Below are 16,502 nucleotides of genomic sequence, written 5' to 3' on the forward strand. Positions count from 1 at the left end.
TGTAGAGTGTCAATTCTTTGGTTGGCATCAAAATCAGACCAAGTTTAAAAACTTCTAGTGTTTTAATTTTTATTTTTTTTGTATTTAATAAATAAAATTTTAAAAATCAGGAAAAAAAACCATTACAAATTTCTTAAAGTCAGATCATATATCCAGCCATAATTAGACCATAATTAGAAACAAAAGACATTTGGTTTCTTTGCTGAGGAAAGTATTCCCAAATCTCAGTGGAATGTAGTTTCATATTCAAGCCAGTATGTAAAATTTTGACCCTAAGTCGGTTAAAGAAAATGTACAGGAAATTGTTATTCCCAAACAAGTTGAACTTGTTTGGGAATAACCAAGTTTCTCAGCTCAAGTTCAACTTGTTTGGGAATAATGATGCAATACAAGGAAAAGCTGGAAAATACACAGAGCATTGAGATATCCATTATTTATTTTTGATATGTTGCACTATACACAGAACTGTAATACTGTTCAAATCTAAATGGAGCCAGTTCACAATCATGTCATGACAAGTATCTGACAGATGAAAAAGAGCCTGTTTCTATAGAAAATAATTCCCACAAGTGAAAATAAAGGAGGAAAAACCCACACAACTTATTATTCTGGACTAGATGAGTAAGTGAAGCTGTGCCTGAACCAGCACAGGACTAGCTTTGAGCATTCAGGGGACGCCAATTATGACATGTATGCACATCCAGTGAAACGACGATCGAGATGGAAAAGTACCATAAAGCACTCCTCTCCTTTTCATTAGTAAAAAGCCTCAAAATCGACTCATCTTTCATAGCAGAAGTAAAATTTCCAACTAAAAGCGTCCTTAGTGTACCATTTTTAATTTGAAAACTTTTATTCAGTGGGGAAAAGCACTGCATGATGAGAAGTACTTAATGCACACTTTGCGTTCTTCAGTTAATCAGTTGTCTTGTAACTTTTGTTAGTAATGAATGAACGTCCTGTTACCCTGCTGTATAAAATGTGTAGCAGGCGGCCGTTTCCCTCATTAAACTGGAAACATAAAAAACCTCGTAATTTCAGAAAGACAAATGCGTGTTAATCGACACAAGTCAGGAAATTACAAGAACATAGCTTCTCCAGTCAGAACAGTTATTGAAGCTTTGAAAAAAGAAATAAAAAGGAAAACTAAAGTCAAAAAGCCTGTACAAGAAAGCAAGTGTACCTTGTCACAACGTCCAGGGAGCAGAAAGAAGGTAAAACAAATTGTGGTTGCACTGATATGACCGATTGCTGTTAAGATCAATAACTGATATTCACTGATACGCAATATATTTCCCCAATCTTTCCAGTCCTGCGCTGCATCCTTGTTATCTAATCAAGCAAATGGTAATATGCTAAATGATAACACATCAGCTAATAGCGATGGTAATGCAGATATAATGTGCTTCACTAAAAGAAAACTATGAGGCTTTTAAAAGAAGCACTGCAGTAATTTTCTGTGGGAGAATATGCTCTCGCAATAAAAACAAAATAATTTTAAGGCTTTTTAAAAAATTTTAACCAGAGGAGGCGCCATTGTCAAAGAAACAATTTGTCTCTCCTGTCATCTTTTATTAGTAGCTAACAGTCCTTTAGATTATCTCTACCCGTAACACCTGATAATGTCGTTAGGATGGCTAACTCAAAAAAAGATCTGCAAATAAAAAAAATGATGGATTAAGAAACAAAATACAGTTTTCTCTATTTTTACACTATACAGTACCATAACTTAATGTATTTGTATTTGTACAGTACACACCATCTCCATTCAGTGAGTCAACGACAAGCCTGTTGCTTTTGTTCCTGCTGCTTCATAGACTTTTTTTGTATTAAAGTGTAAACACCCTAAAAATGATGGGATTAATTTGGGCCAATCTGGAGTTCAACCTAAAACATACCAACTGGAATAACTAAAGAAGGTGTAAACAAATAATAATAATAAAATAAATGGTTGCACTGCAGTGTTGACACGTACTCTGGTTTGTTTACATCTACTTTTTTTTTTTTTCAATATGACCGAGACATGAGGATCATTATTTTCAAAGGTGTAATAACAGGGAGATTGTTCAGTCTAAGACTTAGAGGTGTGTGAGTGGTTCAAATATTAAGTAAAAAGTGTACATTAATTCTAAAGAAAAATTAAGAAGAATGGCATGAAGTATGAAATGACAACTGTTTCTGGTGCTACAGGTACAGCCTTTTGTCCATAAGTTGCATCCTACACAAGTATTGGCATCCCTGGTAAAGATCAGGACTCTGTGGGTGCATGTGTGTGTGTGCATGGATGGGTTTTGCGCCATTGTACCACCTCCCAATTAACCACTAGAAAAGCTCCAGCCCCGCTGCAAACAAGTAAGTGTAAGGGATGGATCATATTCACACGTCAAAGAAACCTAAAGTCGGGGATTAGCAATGAAACATTCCTAGAAAGTGTTTAACTTAAAATATATGTATATATTAGGAAATTCTTCAGCTACATTTATTTTATATAAATATCATTTCAGGTGGTAACGTGTGTCAGCTCTGATTATTTCCTTGGTTAAGAAATTTGAAAGATGAATTTAGTTTTTCTGGGTTTTTTTTTAACACATCTTTACCAGGGGCATTACTATTATTATTTGGCCACAGTTCAAGCATCAGTAAATAAAACTAAAAACATACAATTCTAAGCCTCTGTCTTCATTCATTTCCCTCATTCATGTGTACAACTTATGATGTCACCTTCAGTGTGTGAGAATGCTGTGACATGGATTTACGCACGACGTGTGCTGCGATGCTTTTCTCCCCCTACATCTACTAAAATGGCAGCAGGTGAATCTAAATATGACAGACGATGTTCCATTTTACAAAGCACACAATGTTTCTTCACTACACGGAGTTGGTTGCGGGTCAGTAGAATAAAATAAATATCTGCACATCTGGCATCAGGACGCAGCATCTTTCTGCTTCTTATAACTAAATATAAAACAGATATAAGCAGGACAAGATCTCAGTAGAACAGACTGACTGGTAGCTTAGTGTTGAGAGAGTGAGCACTAGTGTTTCATTCACGCTGCTTTTTTTTTTTTTTTTTCTGGGCATGACCGAACTCACACACATCATTTTTGAGTCTGGTTCTCACATACAGGGGAAGACGAAGCAGACCAGGTGAAAGAAATGAGAGAATTGGAAATAAAATGGCCTCGTTCAAACTCCTAATGTCCTATACTCCATCACGTTGGATCGCAAATTATATACCAGGAGAGGAAGTGGAGTGCCTGGACAGCCCACTGACACAGTAATGACAAAAAAAAAGCAATTTGGCCGATTCTTTCTTGTCCCTTCTTGTCGCTTCTCCTCTTCTGCAACGTTGCACAATCATTTTATGCAAAAAACAAAAACTCCCCAAGAGCTACAACTCGAACAAAGGAGAAGCAAAAGTAGCATTGTTTTCTTCGAGGTAAGGTCTAAGCCATGAGTTGAATCCATCCCCGCTGTACCAACATCGCAGACGTAAGACACACAGATCCTGCCATAGGAGGAACATGCACAGGTACTGTACATATTCATTTTCCTCCGCCCCCATTCTATTAGTTTTGCCTTTGCCTGTTTTTCAAGTCGACTGTTTTTTTTTTTCCTCCTCGATGCCATTCTGTTCAGCAGCTGGCAAAAAAGAACAATTAGGGATGAAGGAGGAGTGGGGCAGCTACTGGATCTGACAGGCTGTGGAAGGGGCGGCCTGGCAGCACATGCAGGTGGGGTTGACCGCTTTAGGGGGGATCAGATCCAGGTCCTCGTCATCTGGGATCTCGTCAAGCCGGTACCCATCCTTCAGGAGCTGGATGTTCAGGTCCTGGTTAATTTGCTGCAAAAGAATCATAGAAAAAAAATACATATAGTCGGCAAAACTTTATGACAGTTTTGTCGAATATTCTCTGTTCACCCTAAGCTAAACTTTCAACATTTATAAACAACAAAAACAACAACTTAACAACAAACAGATCAACAGCAAAGACTCTAATTTTGACTCAAGATATTGAATCTGCATTTAAAAACAAAGTGCACAATGAGGTGTTTACATTTTATTAAAGAACTTCTGATACCATAGATAAAAAATTAAAAAAAATCTCACTGGAAAAAAGAAAAAATAATCACTTTAAGGAGTAGTAAACACTATAGAAACTACCTCGATGACAAAACACCCAAATGAGATCTCACAGGGTTCTATACTTGTTGCTGAACTTGTTTTGTCTGCAGATGACACAAATGTCCGTCATGCGGTGCAAAATTTGGGTGAGCCTATTTAAAATCTGCTCTCTTACATAGACACACAAACATGCATTCTGTAATTTCCGGACAATTGAGGTTTTGCACCTGACGTCACGCTCTAAAGAACTCTGCCCACTCCGCTATGATGGACATCATCATATTTCCAACTTTTATAAATAACCAACCAGGTGTGTAATGTTCACAGATAAATTAGCTCGACTCGAACAAGCAGAAGCCATTTACAAACTGGCAAAAACTACTTAGGGAAACAATTTCAGTTGCTCTGTTCAATACTCCCGTATTGAAGTAGTTACAAATGGTCAATTGAACGCTCCTGAAGCCACACCCACTAACTTTAAGAAGAAAAAAAGCATGTATTGTATTTGTCTTTGAGGCCCTGGTGTCCACGTTGCAACTTCAGATATTTACACAAATGTATTGTTTTCACTCTCAATGAAATATGTATGCTTTTTCTGAACAGTTTAAGAACTGCTGCTTAAAGAGAAAAAAAAAATACAGTAGCCTACAAGAAAAAGTCATTGATCGCTATCTTCATCTTGCTCCTATGAACTAGAAACACTAAAGTCATCTTCTTCAATATCAGAATGGAACAGCATCACACACACTTCCTCAATCTCTCTTTCACTGTCACTTTCATCTTGACGCAAATTTGCTCGAGACTCATGCAGCAGTGCAGCTTTTCAAAACATGCTGGAGAAAATTTACATATGAGCCACATTGCAGTGTTAAAAGCATGTAAGATAAAGTAGTGGCATGTCGTCCAGGCACGACGGTACGTATGAGTATGTGTTTTAAAAGCTACCATTGAAAGGTTTATATATTTCAGTAACTCAATTCATAGTGTAAAACAAAACCTGTGTAAAATTTGCTACTGTGCTACTAAAATGAATAATATTAATTGAACAAAAGCGAGGTATAAAGTTAATATTGTTGATAGATGTTAAATGATGAATCTGCTCATTTTAAACTGACAAATTAGATTTCTCTTTTTCGACCTAGAGGAAATACATGCTGCTTCGACCTACCGCTCTGCGTTTATGTATGATGAACGGGTCGTTTCTTTGGTCTTTAAGTAAACAAATGACTGGAGCGAACAAAATTAAATAAAACATAAAAGCAACAACATGCAATCAAATTATTATGGCGATGAGTTGACGCCACAGGCTCAAACCAGAAGATGTTCTACAGAGGAATGAACAAAATGGGACAAGATTTAAAGAGATGAAAATCATGACAAAGTACTGACATGAGTGATGTGTGGAAACAAAGTGTTGTATTTAAATGAGTGCACATTTGTGACCCAGTGTGACAGAGGAGGAAGAAGGTGATGTAAAACATAGCGATGGTTGTGGTTTTGCCAGATGGTGCTGTGAAACAATATAATATTTGTATAAATACCTGGTCCCTCAGACATCTCACCTCGGCTGAGGAGTATCCTGATGAAGAGTATCTGGACATGTCAAAGTCATCATCACTGAAAGACAAGTAACATCTTATGTGAGACTCCAAAAAGATACAAATGGTACCATAAAGGAATCACTATAAAATAAGATTTTTTTTAAGTTGGGGCTTTCACAGAAAGGAAAAAATAAATAAATAAAAATGTATGATAACATTTTGTGGTTTAATCTTAAGTTCTCACTGTCTGCTCTAATTGCTCTGTCATGTTTATTTTCCCTGTATGTAGCCCTGATGGGATTATTTCCAACAATAAAGTTCCATATTCACTCCATGGCGGTGTTAACAAGATGAGCAGAAAAACATTGTTCACTATTAGAAACAGAAACTGCAGGAGATACGAACTGCATCATGTTTGTAAAAAATATTGTATTTAATTACTTTTTCAAAACACAAAGTGAGATCAGAAACATTTTCAATATTAGACTGATTAAGCAAAGGTGTTTGTGAGGAAAGAATAAAGAAAAAAAGGTAGTTTATATACTTTTTTTTAATTAAACATTACACCCATGACTATTCAGTATTACTTTATGCACCCCTGTACAAGACAAACTGCAATCGACTGTTTGTTCTGACTCCTTTCTGTCAGAACCAACATTTTCTTCTTCAGAAGTCGGAGCTACAGTAGCTGGTCTGTTGGGTCGAATCATGCAGGTAAATCATTGGTGAGTCAGTAAGCCTTGGTGGTCCAGGATCCTGTCGATCACCAATGCTCCTTCCCAGGACTTTATTATTGACCGTATGATACTGGAAACTTCTCACATTATCATTGGGTTTGCTTTAACTCAGTCATCTAGTCAGCAGTTTGGTAGCTAGCAGACTCGCTCAAATCCTTATGCTTCTCCATTTTTCCTGCTAAGACAACAACTTTTAATAATGAAACATTCACCTGCTGCCTAATACAGCAGAAGGCACATATTTACATAGACTGTATAAATAGACACAATATTTCTCTCTTACTATCAGACATTAAATAAGATATAAGATTCTGAAAAAGTAGAAAACATAGTTTTAGAGAAGTAGATAACCTTTGGAAACTACCCTGATGAAAAAGCATCACAAAGGGGATCTCACAAGGCTCTACAAATCTTAGATGTTGAAAAAACATTCAATACCAAGCTATGTATGTGGGCCAAGATAATACCAAACAGAATTTAAAAACTGAGTGTTCATGCAATTCACTTTTCTTTCTCTCTGTAGCATCCCATATTAGCGATTAGATAGGCTAGCATTGCAAAAACCACTATGCTCTAGAGCAGGGGTGTCAACATCCAGTCCTCGAGGGCCGGTGTCCTGCAACTTTTAGATGTGCCTCTGCTGCACCACACCTGAATAGAATAAATAGGTCATTAGCAAGGCTCTGGAGAGTTTGTCTACACAAGGAGGAGGTAATTAAGCCATTTCATTCCTGTGTTTTTGTACCTGTGGCACATCGAAAAACTGCAGGACAGCGGCCCTCGAGGACTGGAGTTTGACACCCCTGCTCTAGAGAATAGAGATTCTCACCCAAACTTGATATTTTCTCTATGGGTCTCACATTTCCAAATCCTCTTCCATAATAGAAAGAGATTGAGAGTTTAAAAAAGCTTTAAACACCAGCATTCTTTTTTGTACTTTAGTGGTATATGTCTCTTACATTTTTATGGCTTTACGTTTAAACACTCGACAGACAGACACCCAAGACGTAGTAATTGAGTCTCCTTTAAGCAGTGACTTGGTATGTTAACTGTAAAAAACATCTAACTGAAAATAACCCAATTCTGGTGAACTGCTGATTTCTCAAAGCATCTCTGATCTTAACACACTAGGATAAGCAGAAGAATACAAGAAGAAAAGCATGAAAGTCAAGAGTAAACAAGGTTTCAGATCCTACAAAAGATACTTTACCGCACTCAGACATGGAGAAAAAAATTCAAGGCAGCTAAAAATGATGAAAATCTGAGAAAAAATACAACAATATCACAGAAATGCAGCCAGTTAACCTTTTTTCTCACAAACAAATATGTCTATCTTTCACTTTAAACAACAGTGTAACACACATATTCTAAAATGTCAACGTTAAAAAAAGTTGTGAACAAGCTAGCTTGTCAGCGAGTGTATGACGTAAACTCTTTGGATCAATACAGATATTGTTTTAAAGGGTTTGACATATACAAATGAAAGAAGGGGTCCACAAGTGTTGGGACTCATCTGGCAAATATACAGACCTGCTGGTACATGGGTGGGGCGGTGGAGGAAGGGCTCTCCCAGAGCTGCTTCTGCCTGTCCAAATCCTCACCCTGCTGTGCTCTAATCCTGAGCCTTGGGAGAAGCTTTGCCCCATTTTTTAGGACAATTTCTGTTAAGAATACTGTCAAGTCGCTCCACAGATTAGCCCCATATACACAGAAGGAGGTCTGCAAAGTTTAGCCAGATTCTCTTAAGGGCACCACCCTATAGATTATAAAGTTACTTGTCCAGCTGCATAGGTTACTGTAGGAGTGGAGTGCTTACCTATCAGTGTCCAGAGCAACCAGAGGCTTCTCATCCGGGCTCTGGTCTAAAGAGGAGTAACCTTTGTTTGGCACGACCAACCTATAAAAGTGCACAGCCATGTTCTGCATTAGAAGTGAAAATTTTAAAACACATATAAAAGCCATTTTGCAACAATCATTGCAAATATTTACATCATATAACTGAGAAGAATAAAAAAGCACTCTAGTTCAAGCCATGAGATCATCTCTTCCCAAAATTAATTGGTGGCATTCAGGCGGCAGAAAGTGCAAAACAATTTTTTAGCCTCAGACATTTTGGGTTCACACCAGTGGGCAGCGTTTCTCATATTCCCACTAATCCACAAGAGAGTGGGATTAGGTGCATGAGCCACTTGTCAACGCCGCAGGCTGCGCTGGGTTTATGCTCAGTGGTTGTGGCTCCTTCATCAGCCTTCATGCATTTCTTTTTCTTTGAGGAAGCCTCTATGTGTCTTGATTGAATTGAGTAGGTTGTAACATTAGAAAATCTAATAGCGTCTCTGGCTGACGTGAAGCAATTAATGCCCTACAAAGCAGGATGCACTGATGTCATGATTTGCATTTCAGTTGTTTGCAGTATTTTGCTGCGTTACTCAGCATGCTAATAACCTGCTCAAAGATTAGAGCGGAACAAAGACGCGAAGGAAGGTGCTACCTTGTCCTGGCGTTTTTCTTGGGTTGCTGATTGACAGGACTTCCCACGGTGCCATTCTTCACCGAAGCCTTCCTGGCAAGGTCCCTCTGTTTCTCTAGGCAACAAAGGATGTGAAGTCATCAGTAAATAAATCAGCACAGCAGGACACATTTTCTAGGGTTGTATCATTTGGAATGGGGAAGAAGTGTTAAATGAATGAGTGCTGCAGTATTTAACTTGGTCCAGAGCACTGGGAACCACTGTTAACTGCTGCTTTTGGGCCACAGTACATTTTCGTTTCTGTTACAGTAAGGGGTCACATTAGGGTAATGCAACTTTTAATCTTACTGATATATAATACAAGAAAACTAAGATAATCTGTGGATGGCAATAAATGCAAATTATAAAGTTTCTCTAAAACATTTTTCTTTTTTTTTTAACATTTTCTTGATTTGTGGTAAAATTAAAGCAAAAACATTTGAAATTGCTGTAGTTGAGTCCACCTGTTAATTAATCTCAGAATAAATCCATATTTCCTATTCTCAGAAGTTTGTTAGAGAACATTAGTGAACTTACAGCGTAATGAAGACCCAGGAGAGAAAGTCTGAGTGAAAGCTACAGGAAGCTTAAAATCTGAATTTGGACTAACGCTAGTCAGACTAACGCTGACTGGCTGGGAAAGGAGAGCATCAATCAGAGACGCAGCTCTGGGATCGACAGCTCAGGTAGGGAGAATCTGTTGACATGATAATTAATACCATTAGTAAAACCAGCCTTTATGAAAAAGTGGTAAGAAGAAAGTCTAAGTTTAAAAAAACCGAAAAAGAAGTCTCGTCTGAATTGTGCCACTGGCTGCTTAGGGGACACAGCTGAAATGTGCATTAGTTTGTTGTCCATTTTAGCCCATTTTTTGTGCACCTAACACACGAAAAACACACAAAAAACAACACAAAAAAAGACTAATCTTTTACACCTCTTGAATTCAGTGCTTTTAAAAATAAATTCACTAATACCATCTGAGAAATACTATGTGACCCCAGTTATTTCCTTCACTTTTACAGACTGTATGTACAGAAGCAAAGCACTCCTCATACCATTGTATCCCATTTCTTTTTTATAGCTCATCTCTCACCAGTTTGTTAAAAGCCTTCCATTTATTATGGCTGCTTATTGGTGACCCCTGTGATATAAAATATGTGATGATTTCCAAGGAGGGCAGCAATACCTATCTGGACTTGCAGTGGGGAGGGCTTGTAGTTCATGGCCACGCTCTCTCCTTTAGGGTCTGTTGCCGCCTCCAAAGTAGAGGACGCTGCTGGGTCCTAGGAAAAGAAGAAACAACAACTCAATGCAGCAAGTTAGCTAGTAACACTAACACCCACATCAACAGTTGGTGTTACCTCAATTTGTCAGGACAGAATCCTGTTTTCAAAAAGTGTTAGGTGAAACATCAGTACATTTTGAAAGTGTAAACACAGATGTTATAGTGGTTGTTGTTGTTAATGAACATGCATTTCACCAGAAAGTAATGGCAGACACAAATTCAGTGCATTCTAATGTTAACGCTTAATTTTGCATATGCAAGATTCCTAACAGGGCAGTCCTGATAACCAGCTGGACTGCTCCAGTCTTTCTTAGAACTTAGGAAGTAGCAAACACAAATCCCACTGACATATTAACATCTTGGTGAGTCAAAACACATGGGAGTGTTTCTAATTAAGTCTGTCTTCATAGAACTTCTGGATCCTATTTGGCCAATATTTATTTCCTTTCAGAGGCATCACCAAAAAGCTTTGATGATAAAAGTACTTGGTACAGCAAGACCAAAAGCCACATTAAAATATCAGGGGAAATATTATAGAAGGGTTATTTTAACAAAGAAACTTTAATAAACATGAAAAAAATGTCATTCGATTATTAATTGATTATTTGTTCTTGATTGAGTAGTTTTGGCTCCCCTTTGATTGAGCGGTTGTTTTTCGAGTGCCGTTTTTTCATCAATTGTGTGAAGCGACAATATGTTCAAAACGTGTTTCAGAAGATACTGCGACTTCCACTAAAGCCACTAATGATATTTCCCAGTAGTGTTTGCTGAACATGTAAAGAGATTCAGCAGTGAACATCTAAGTCAGACTCAAAAAATTTTAATCTGATTTATCACAAGCCTGAACGGCTGGGACAAACAGTCCTCTTCAGGGCCTGTTTGTGTCTCTACTTGAGCCGTGCATAGCAGCCTTGGCTGAAGCATCAATAGGGACGAATGTTCAGCCTCTGCTGGTGGCTCGGTCTCTTTTGTGCATAAACGAGTGGTGATGACGTGGCTAAGCGGCCGTGTAAGGGAACAGAGGAGGCTGCTGTTGCAGCCATGGCTTCCCCGGACTGGGAATGGGGGGAGCCGAGATGTGTTTGGCCTGCTTCAGTCACAGAGAGCGCATTATGTTGATCCTATAGGCGCCTCCTTGTTGCACTCCGAGGAACTTCGCAAGTCACATGAGTGCTGACTGTCAGGCAGTTGGGTTTCAATACCTCCAGGGATCTACTCTTTTATTCCAAAGATGTTCCTCGGAGCACACAAAATACTCATTTAAATAAAACCTACAATTTAGGATTTATAAAATGAAAGAATTATAAACCCAGGCATGTCTTTGTTTCATAAAAAGACATTAAGCTACAAGCATCCCTGAAATTAAGTCAACAAACCGTTGCTTTAACTGTAATGAGAAATGCTGCCCCGATTTAGGCCAGTATCACAAACCGACGGAGCTCAATGAGTCTCACGAGGGCTTGATGAAAAATTCATGAGAAATTAAGTAGATAGTGAAGAGCTTATTATGCATATAAATTTTTATGTTATACAATTTAGAAAAATGGTCAAGAACAAAGTGGCTTCACAGCTGATTTCAGGTGCAGCAACAAAACAGAAGACTTCACAATACATTATTATAGGTGTCAATATAACGTTACAGAGAAACCTGGAATGTTTCACAAGTCGTGGATGGAGGTTGATAGACATTTACAATGCCTAGCAAAAGCACTGACTACAGCTTGGTACATTACCAGCACAAAACTCTTTCTGCAAATTTTATGTTTAGGCAAAAAAATATCACATCACTGTAAAATGGTAGGAAAATGATAGGTTTAAACAATTTACAATTAAAATATTTTGTTGAAACATCTGTCATGATAATAAGAGCTAAAACCTTTTGGGGGTATGTCATTATCAAATTTGCTCATGTATAGACTGACATTTTTACCCATTCGTCAATAAATTACTCAGTCTATCAGACTGGATGTTTATATACATTATATATTAGAATCTTTAACTCGTGTTCTAAACTGGATCGAAGCCTGAACGTTGACTAACCACTCTGACACATGAATATAGTATGTTTTGTTGTAAATCATTCCATTTTTTAGGGCTGTCCTACCTACTCTTAAATCTTTGGTAGACTCTAGCAGGCTCTCTTCCTGGATTGTTCTGCATTTAGCTCTTTCCATCTTCCAATCACCTGTGTCCAGGTAAAGCTGTGACAAATACATTTGGATCTCCAAGTATTTATTTGCTAAAACATCTTAAAACTATGTATGTATCACTTTTCTTCTCTTTTGCAATCAGGTCATTAGCAGCACTCTGGAGAACTTGATTGCACTGAGGAGGAGATACAGTCATTTGATTCTGGTGTGTTAAACTAGGAACTAGTTTAAAATTTACAGGACACAAGATCACTGGATTTGAAGACCTCTGGTAAATAAAATCTTTACAAAATGAAATTATGTTGGAGGTTGTAATGAAACAAACTGTGGTTCAGTTCCAGAGGTATGAATAGCTTTGCAAGGATCAGTGCTTGCAGGTATATTTTAAGGGACTCGTCAACATGGCCCAGGCAATGAGATAATAATAATTTAGTTTTTTTAGCACAAGAAATTAGCAAGAAAAGAGATGGATAGAAAATGCTGACTTAGAGCTGCTTAAAAAAAAAAACTCAATGAAAAGTAACACATTTGTCAACATGATAGCAAGTAGTGATTGATAAAGATCATGTAGAGAAATCAGGCACCAACCTTGCATATAATCCTGTTACTTGTGAACCCTTCCTTCTATACCCCATTGGATTTGTTGCCCACAACCGAACCTCACAATCAACAGAAAAAATATACATCGTAATACATCGTATTTATTCATATTTAAAGAATTAAGTAAGAGTGCCCTGCAATGAAATTTGGATGCTTATAAGCAAAGTCTTATAGTCTTATCTGACAATTCAAACATGTTTTCATACTGAGTAGTCTGTCATCTCTATAAATCCACATCTGGAAAACAAAAATATAGGCAAACTCTTTACTTCTCCAGACTGTGCAGAAACCCTACTGTGAACGCATTTTTAAGGTTCAGTCTTGGACATCAGTCTGAATTTCTACTCTGCCTTGCAATGGGATGAGTAACCCATGTCAACTTCATTAATGGCCTCATCTTTATCCGTCAGTGTCGCTTTTTTTTCCCCTTACATGAGAGACGTAACGAAAGCTGCAGCTGTGAACATGATGCCTACAGACAGGTAGAAAAAAAAGAAATCTAAACACAAAGACAAATTATTCCCACTGCATGAAGCACGAGTATTTCCTTTCAGATAGCAGGCCTTTTGCTTTAGATGATTAGGCTTACCGCTGTGTTGTTGTTTTATTTTTTTCCACTATTTTTTCTTTAGCGCTTTCCACCAGAAAGATATAATAATGTTGGAGGATGAAAAAAGAAATCCCTTGATTTGTTTTTCTCTCCAAAAGAAACCGGTGTGAAGTAAAAACATATTTGAATTAAACCGTCTGTGCCTGATATTGGTTTATTCTATTCTACTTCATTACTAGAAAGCAAGCACCTAGCGGAAAATGAATTTAGAAGTCTTTGTAAAAAAAAAAAAAAAAAAAAGAAATGTTGATAATGATAACTTGGAATTCCTCAAAAGAATGACTGGCATGAAAATCGAGTCCTTTGAGGAATTGGGGCTTGGTAAAAAAAAAAAAATACTCAAAAGGGATATAAAATAGCATATTAAGCACAGAAGGGGCTCGAGTTTCCTTCATTAGCATCTGCTGTGCAAGAATATAACCTGAACTATGGATAGGGCTATAGCACCTGGGGCAACTCATCTTATTTATGTACATTAAAACATGATATACAGCCCTGACCTACTGCATAAATTTACATACAAATACTCTCCCTCAAGATGACATTTGTTCACACATTCAGTGCTTTGCAAAATTACCCATCTCCTTTAAATGATTTCACATTTTGTCACATTGCAACCACAAATGTCAGCGTTTGCAATAATTTAATTCAAAAATCTGAAATGTGTGTAATTTAATCTCAGCATAAATTTAGTGGTTCACTTGAACAATACAACCTTGATTATAAAGCCAGATCTACGATATAATTATTTAAATTAAAGCATATTCACGAGACCCAGTCAAAGGCCAATTCTAATTCCAGCTGGGAATTTGAAGCAAAGCTCAAAAATATATGTTCATAGAGAATCCATTCTGATTGATCTTCAGCTTTTTAGCAAAGGAGAATTTCCAGAACAGTCAGCACTCCTGTATTCAGTCAGGAGTGCTGAATACAAGCCACACTATTTAGATTTTCATTTGTGAAATAAAACGTATGCCACGTATCTTTTCATCCCTTATTACAATCATGCAAACGCCCGATGAAACATAGTTGGAGCTTATAAAATGGAGGAATGTTAAAACGGGAGCGAGAATACTTTCACAAAGCACTGGATACCCCTCAGTGTGTCACATTTATCTGTTTGTCCTCCTGTTCACATGTTGAAAAGCTACATGGCTGCTGACACAGCATGAACTCTAAGCAATTGGTAGGATTACACATTGCAGCCACCCACTGACCAATCCTAGTGAAGGATGATATATCATGTGACTACTGAAACAAATGAATGCTTAACAATCTTCTAACAATTGCAACAATAAATAGTACAATATGATTATGAAAAGCAGGGGCACATGAGCATAAACCATGAACCATTCCAGGATTTGGTAGCTGTACTGAAGGGTTTTTGTGCTTTGTAATGTGTGGTTACTTATAAAAAATATAAATATTTTTTGTTTGTTTGGGTTTTTATTTTTTTGCAATTTTGTCTTTCAGTGAAAAGCAACATAAAAAGGGAGCAGACGATGATTACTTCACCCAATGTTTTATGTAAGAAGTATTTCTGTGTGAATTTGGCAGGTGCCAAGTGCATTCATGCAGCTTGGGAAGCACAATGGGGTTATTAGCATCAAAATGCATGACCATGTGTGCCACAGCACCTGCGATCTTGTTATGGTTAGTGTGGAAGCGTAACCGGAGCAATTCTTTGAGAGGTTTGAATAAGACAATACCAAAAAAGGATCCGGAGTTGTTTGAGTGTGAGGTGATTATTGAAAGAAAACTGCAGCTACAATCCAGAAATCTGATCCTGGATATCTAAACGAATCTGAGAGGATGAAATAGTCACCACGTTGGATGGTTTGGATGCATCCGATTGCTTTGCTGCAGAAGTACAGAATAAAAACAGGAGGAGCACATCAAAATTATTTAGAAAATAGAACTATAATAGCTAGAATTTATAGAATAACTCTGTTACGTGTTCAAACTAAACAGAAGTGCAAATTAATTTATCCCATTTAAGTTTATTTAATTCAACTTTTTATTTGCAAAACGAACTGCGAAAACAATTAGCTATTATTTCACCAATTTGGAGCTTAACCAATCGGTGCAAAAAATAAAAATAAATAAATAAATAATCTGAAAATATTATTCTGCATTGCATCGCCCGACGAGTCCAGCTCACGGCGGGGACCCACTTCACGCGATCTTTTGGTCTGGTACCCATCCCGACCAAAATAACACGTCAGTCGATGACGAAACGTAAAAACACCAAGCTATGACAGCATTGATGTAAACAAGCGCATATGACGTGGGCTTTGAAGACTCACGATTTTGACTGAGTGCGTAGTGAAATTACTCGAATACAGAGGGTTGAGTGTTACTCATTAAATACTATGCGGACATTTTTTAACTAAATAGGGAAGGTGGTAATCGGCATCCTTTTTTTTTATCTGTAGTTGGTCGCTATATCCACCCATCCCAGGATCCACTGTATCCCAGAGCTGCAAATTACTACACGTTGGCTCACCACCATCATATCGTTACACATCTGTTACAGTCAGCCAAAGAGGACAGAAGGATCTCTTCCTTTGAATTCAGTAAAGATTCATTTGCATAATACGATGGGGGTTTTGTCTTTCCTCTCTTACCAAAGGCTGTGTCTCTCCGTTGACAGGAGGCACTTGGAACCTGTCGATTTCTTCCATCATTTTGGCAAACTGTGACGAGACAAATTCGGTAATTTAAAGAATAAACGCTCAGTTTAAACGGAACCAGTGTCGGTCATTGATGCTCAGTCCGTCGGGATCCTGCGTTTATCAGCATAATAGCGGCTCCTTTTCCTCCATCCCGCTTGACAGAGGTGACTCGACAGCAAAGCACCAGTAGTACCGCCCTACTTCCGGGTTGTGTGGAATATTCATGAAGGTCTTGTCCAATCACAGAGGACAACACACGGAAATACGCA

At 37.8% G+C, this 16,502-nt stretch overlaps 1 protein-coding gene across 3 annotated transcripts; it reads right to left on the reverse strand.

The window, feature by feature from the left end:
- Positions 1 to 418: 418 nt before the first annotated feature.
- fam219aa (family with sequence similarity 219 member Aa) lies at positions 419 to 16,483 on the reverse strand. 3 transcript variants are annotated; one of them, XM_055023825.1, is made up of 6 exons: positions 16,186 to 16,483; positions 10,100 to 10,196; positions 8,896 to 8,989; positions 8,221 to 8,301; positions 5,668 to 5,743; positions 419 to 3,844 (listed from the first exon to the last, which is right to left on the reverse strand). In XM_055023825.1, the coding sequence occupies exons 1-6, from the start codon at positions 16,243 to 16,245 to the stop codon at positions 3,686 to 3,688; spliced, it is 567 nt and encodes a 188-aa protein (XP_054879800.1). In that variant the 5' UTR covers positions 16,246 to 16,483; the 3' UTR covers positions 419 to 3,685. The 3 variants fall into 3 exon arrangements, with proteins under 3 accessions (XP_054879800.1, XP_054879808.1, XP_054879814.1); XM_055023833.1 differs by having other exon boundaries at positions 5,689 to 5,743; positions 16,186 to 16,477; XM_055023839.1 differs by lacking the exon at positions 16,186 to 16,483 and adding an exon at positions 12,937 to 13,698.
- Between the last annotated feature and the right edge of the window lie 19 nt (positions 16,484 to 16,502).

The sequence above is a fragment of the Poeciliopsis prolifica genome, unplaced genomic scaffold (genome assembly GCF_027474105.1).
Source record: "Poeciliopsis prolifica strain line A6 unplaced genomic scaffold, Auburn_PproV2 SCAFFOLD003, whole genome shotgun sequence".
Taxonomy (NCBI): Eukaryota; Metazoa; Chordata; class Actinopteri; order Cyprinodontiformes; family Poeciliidae; genus Poeciliopsis; species Poeciliopsis prolifica.

Coding starts and splice junctions, on each gene's coding strand:
- fam219aa (XM_055023825.1), bottom strand. CDS start 16,245: ATGATGGAAGAAATCGACAGGTTCCAAGTGCCTCCTGTCAACGGAGAG. Junction 10,197..16,185: donor ACGGAGAGACACAGCCTTTG/GTAAGAGAGGAA, acceptor TTCTTTTCCTAG/GACCCAGCAGCGTCCTCTAC. Junction 3,845..5,667: donor TGAGATGTCTGAGGGACCAG/GTATTTATACAA, acceptor ATTCTTTTGCAG/CAAATTAACCAGGACCTGAA.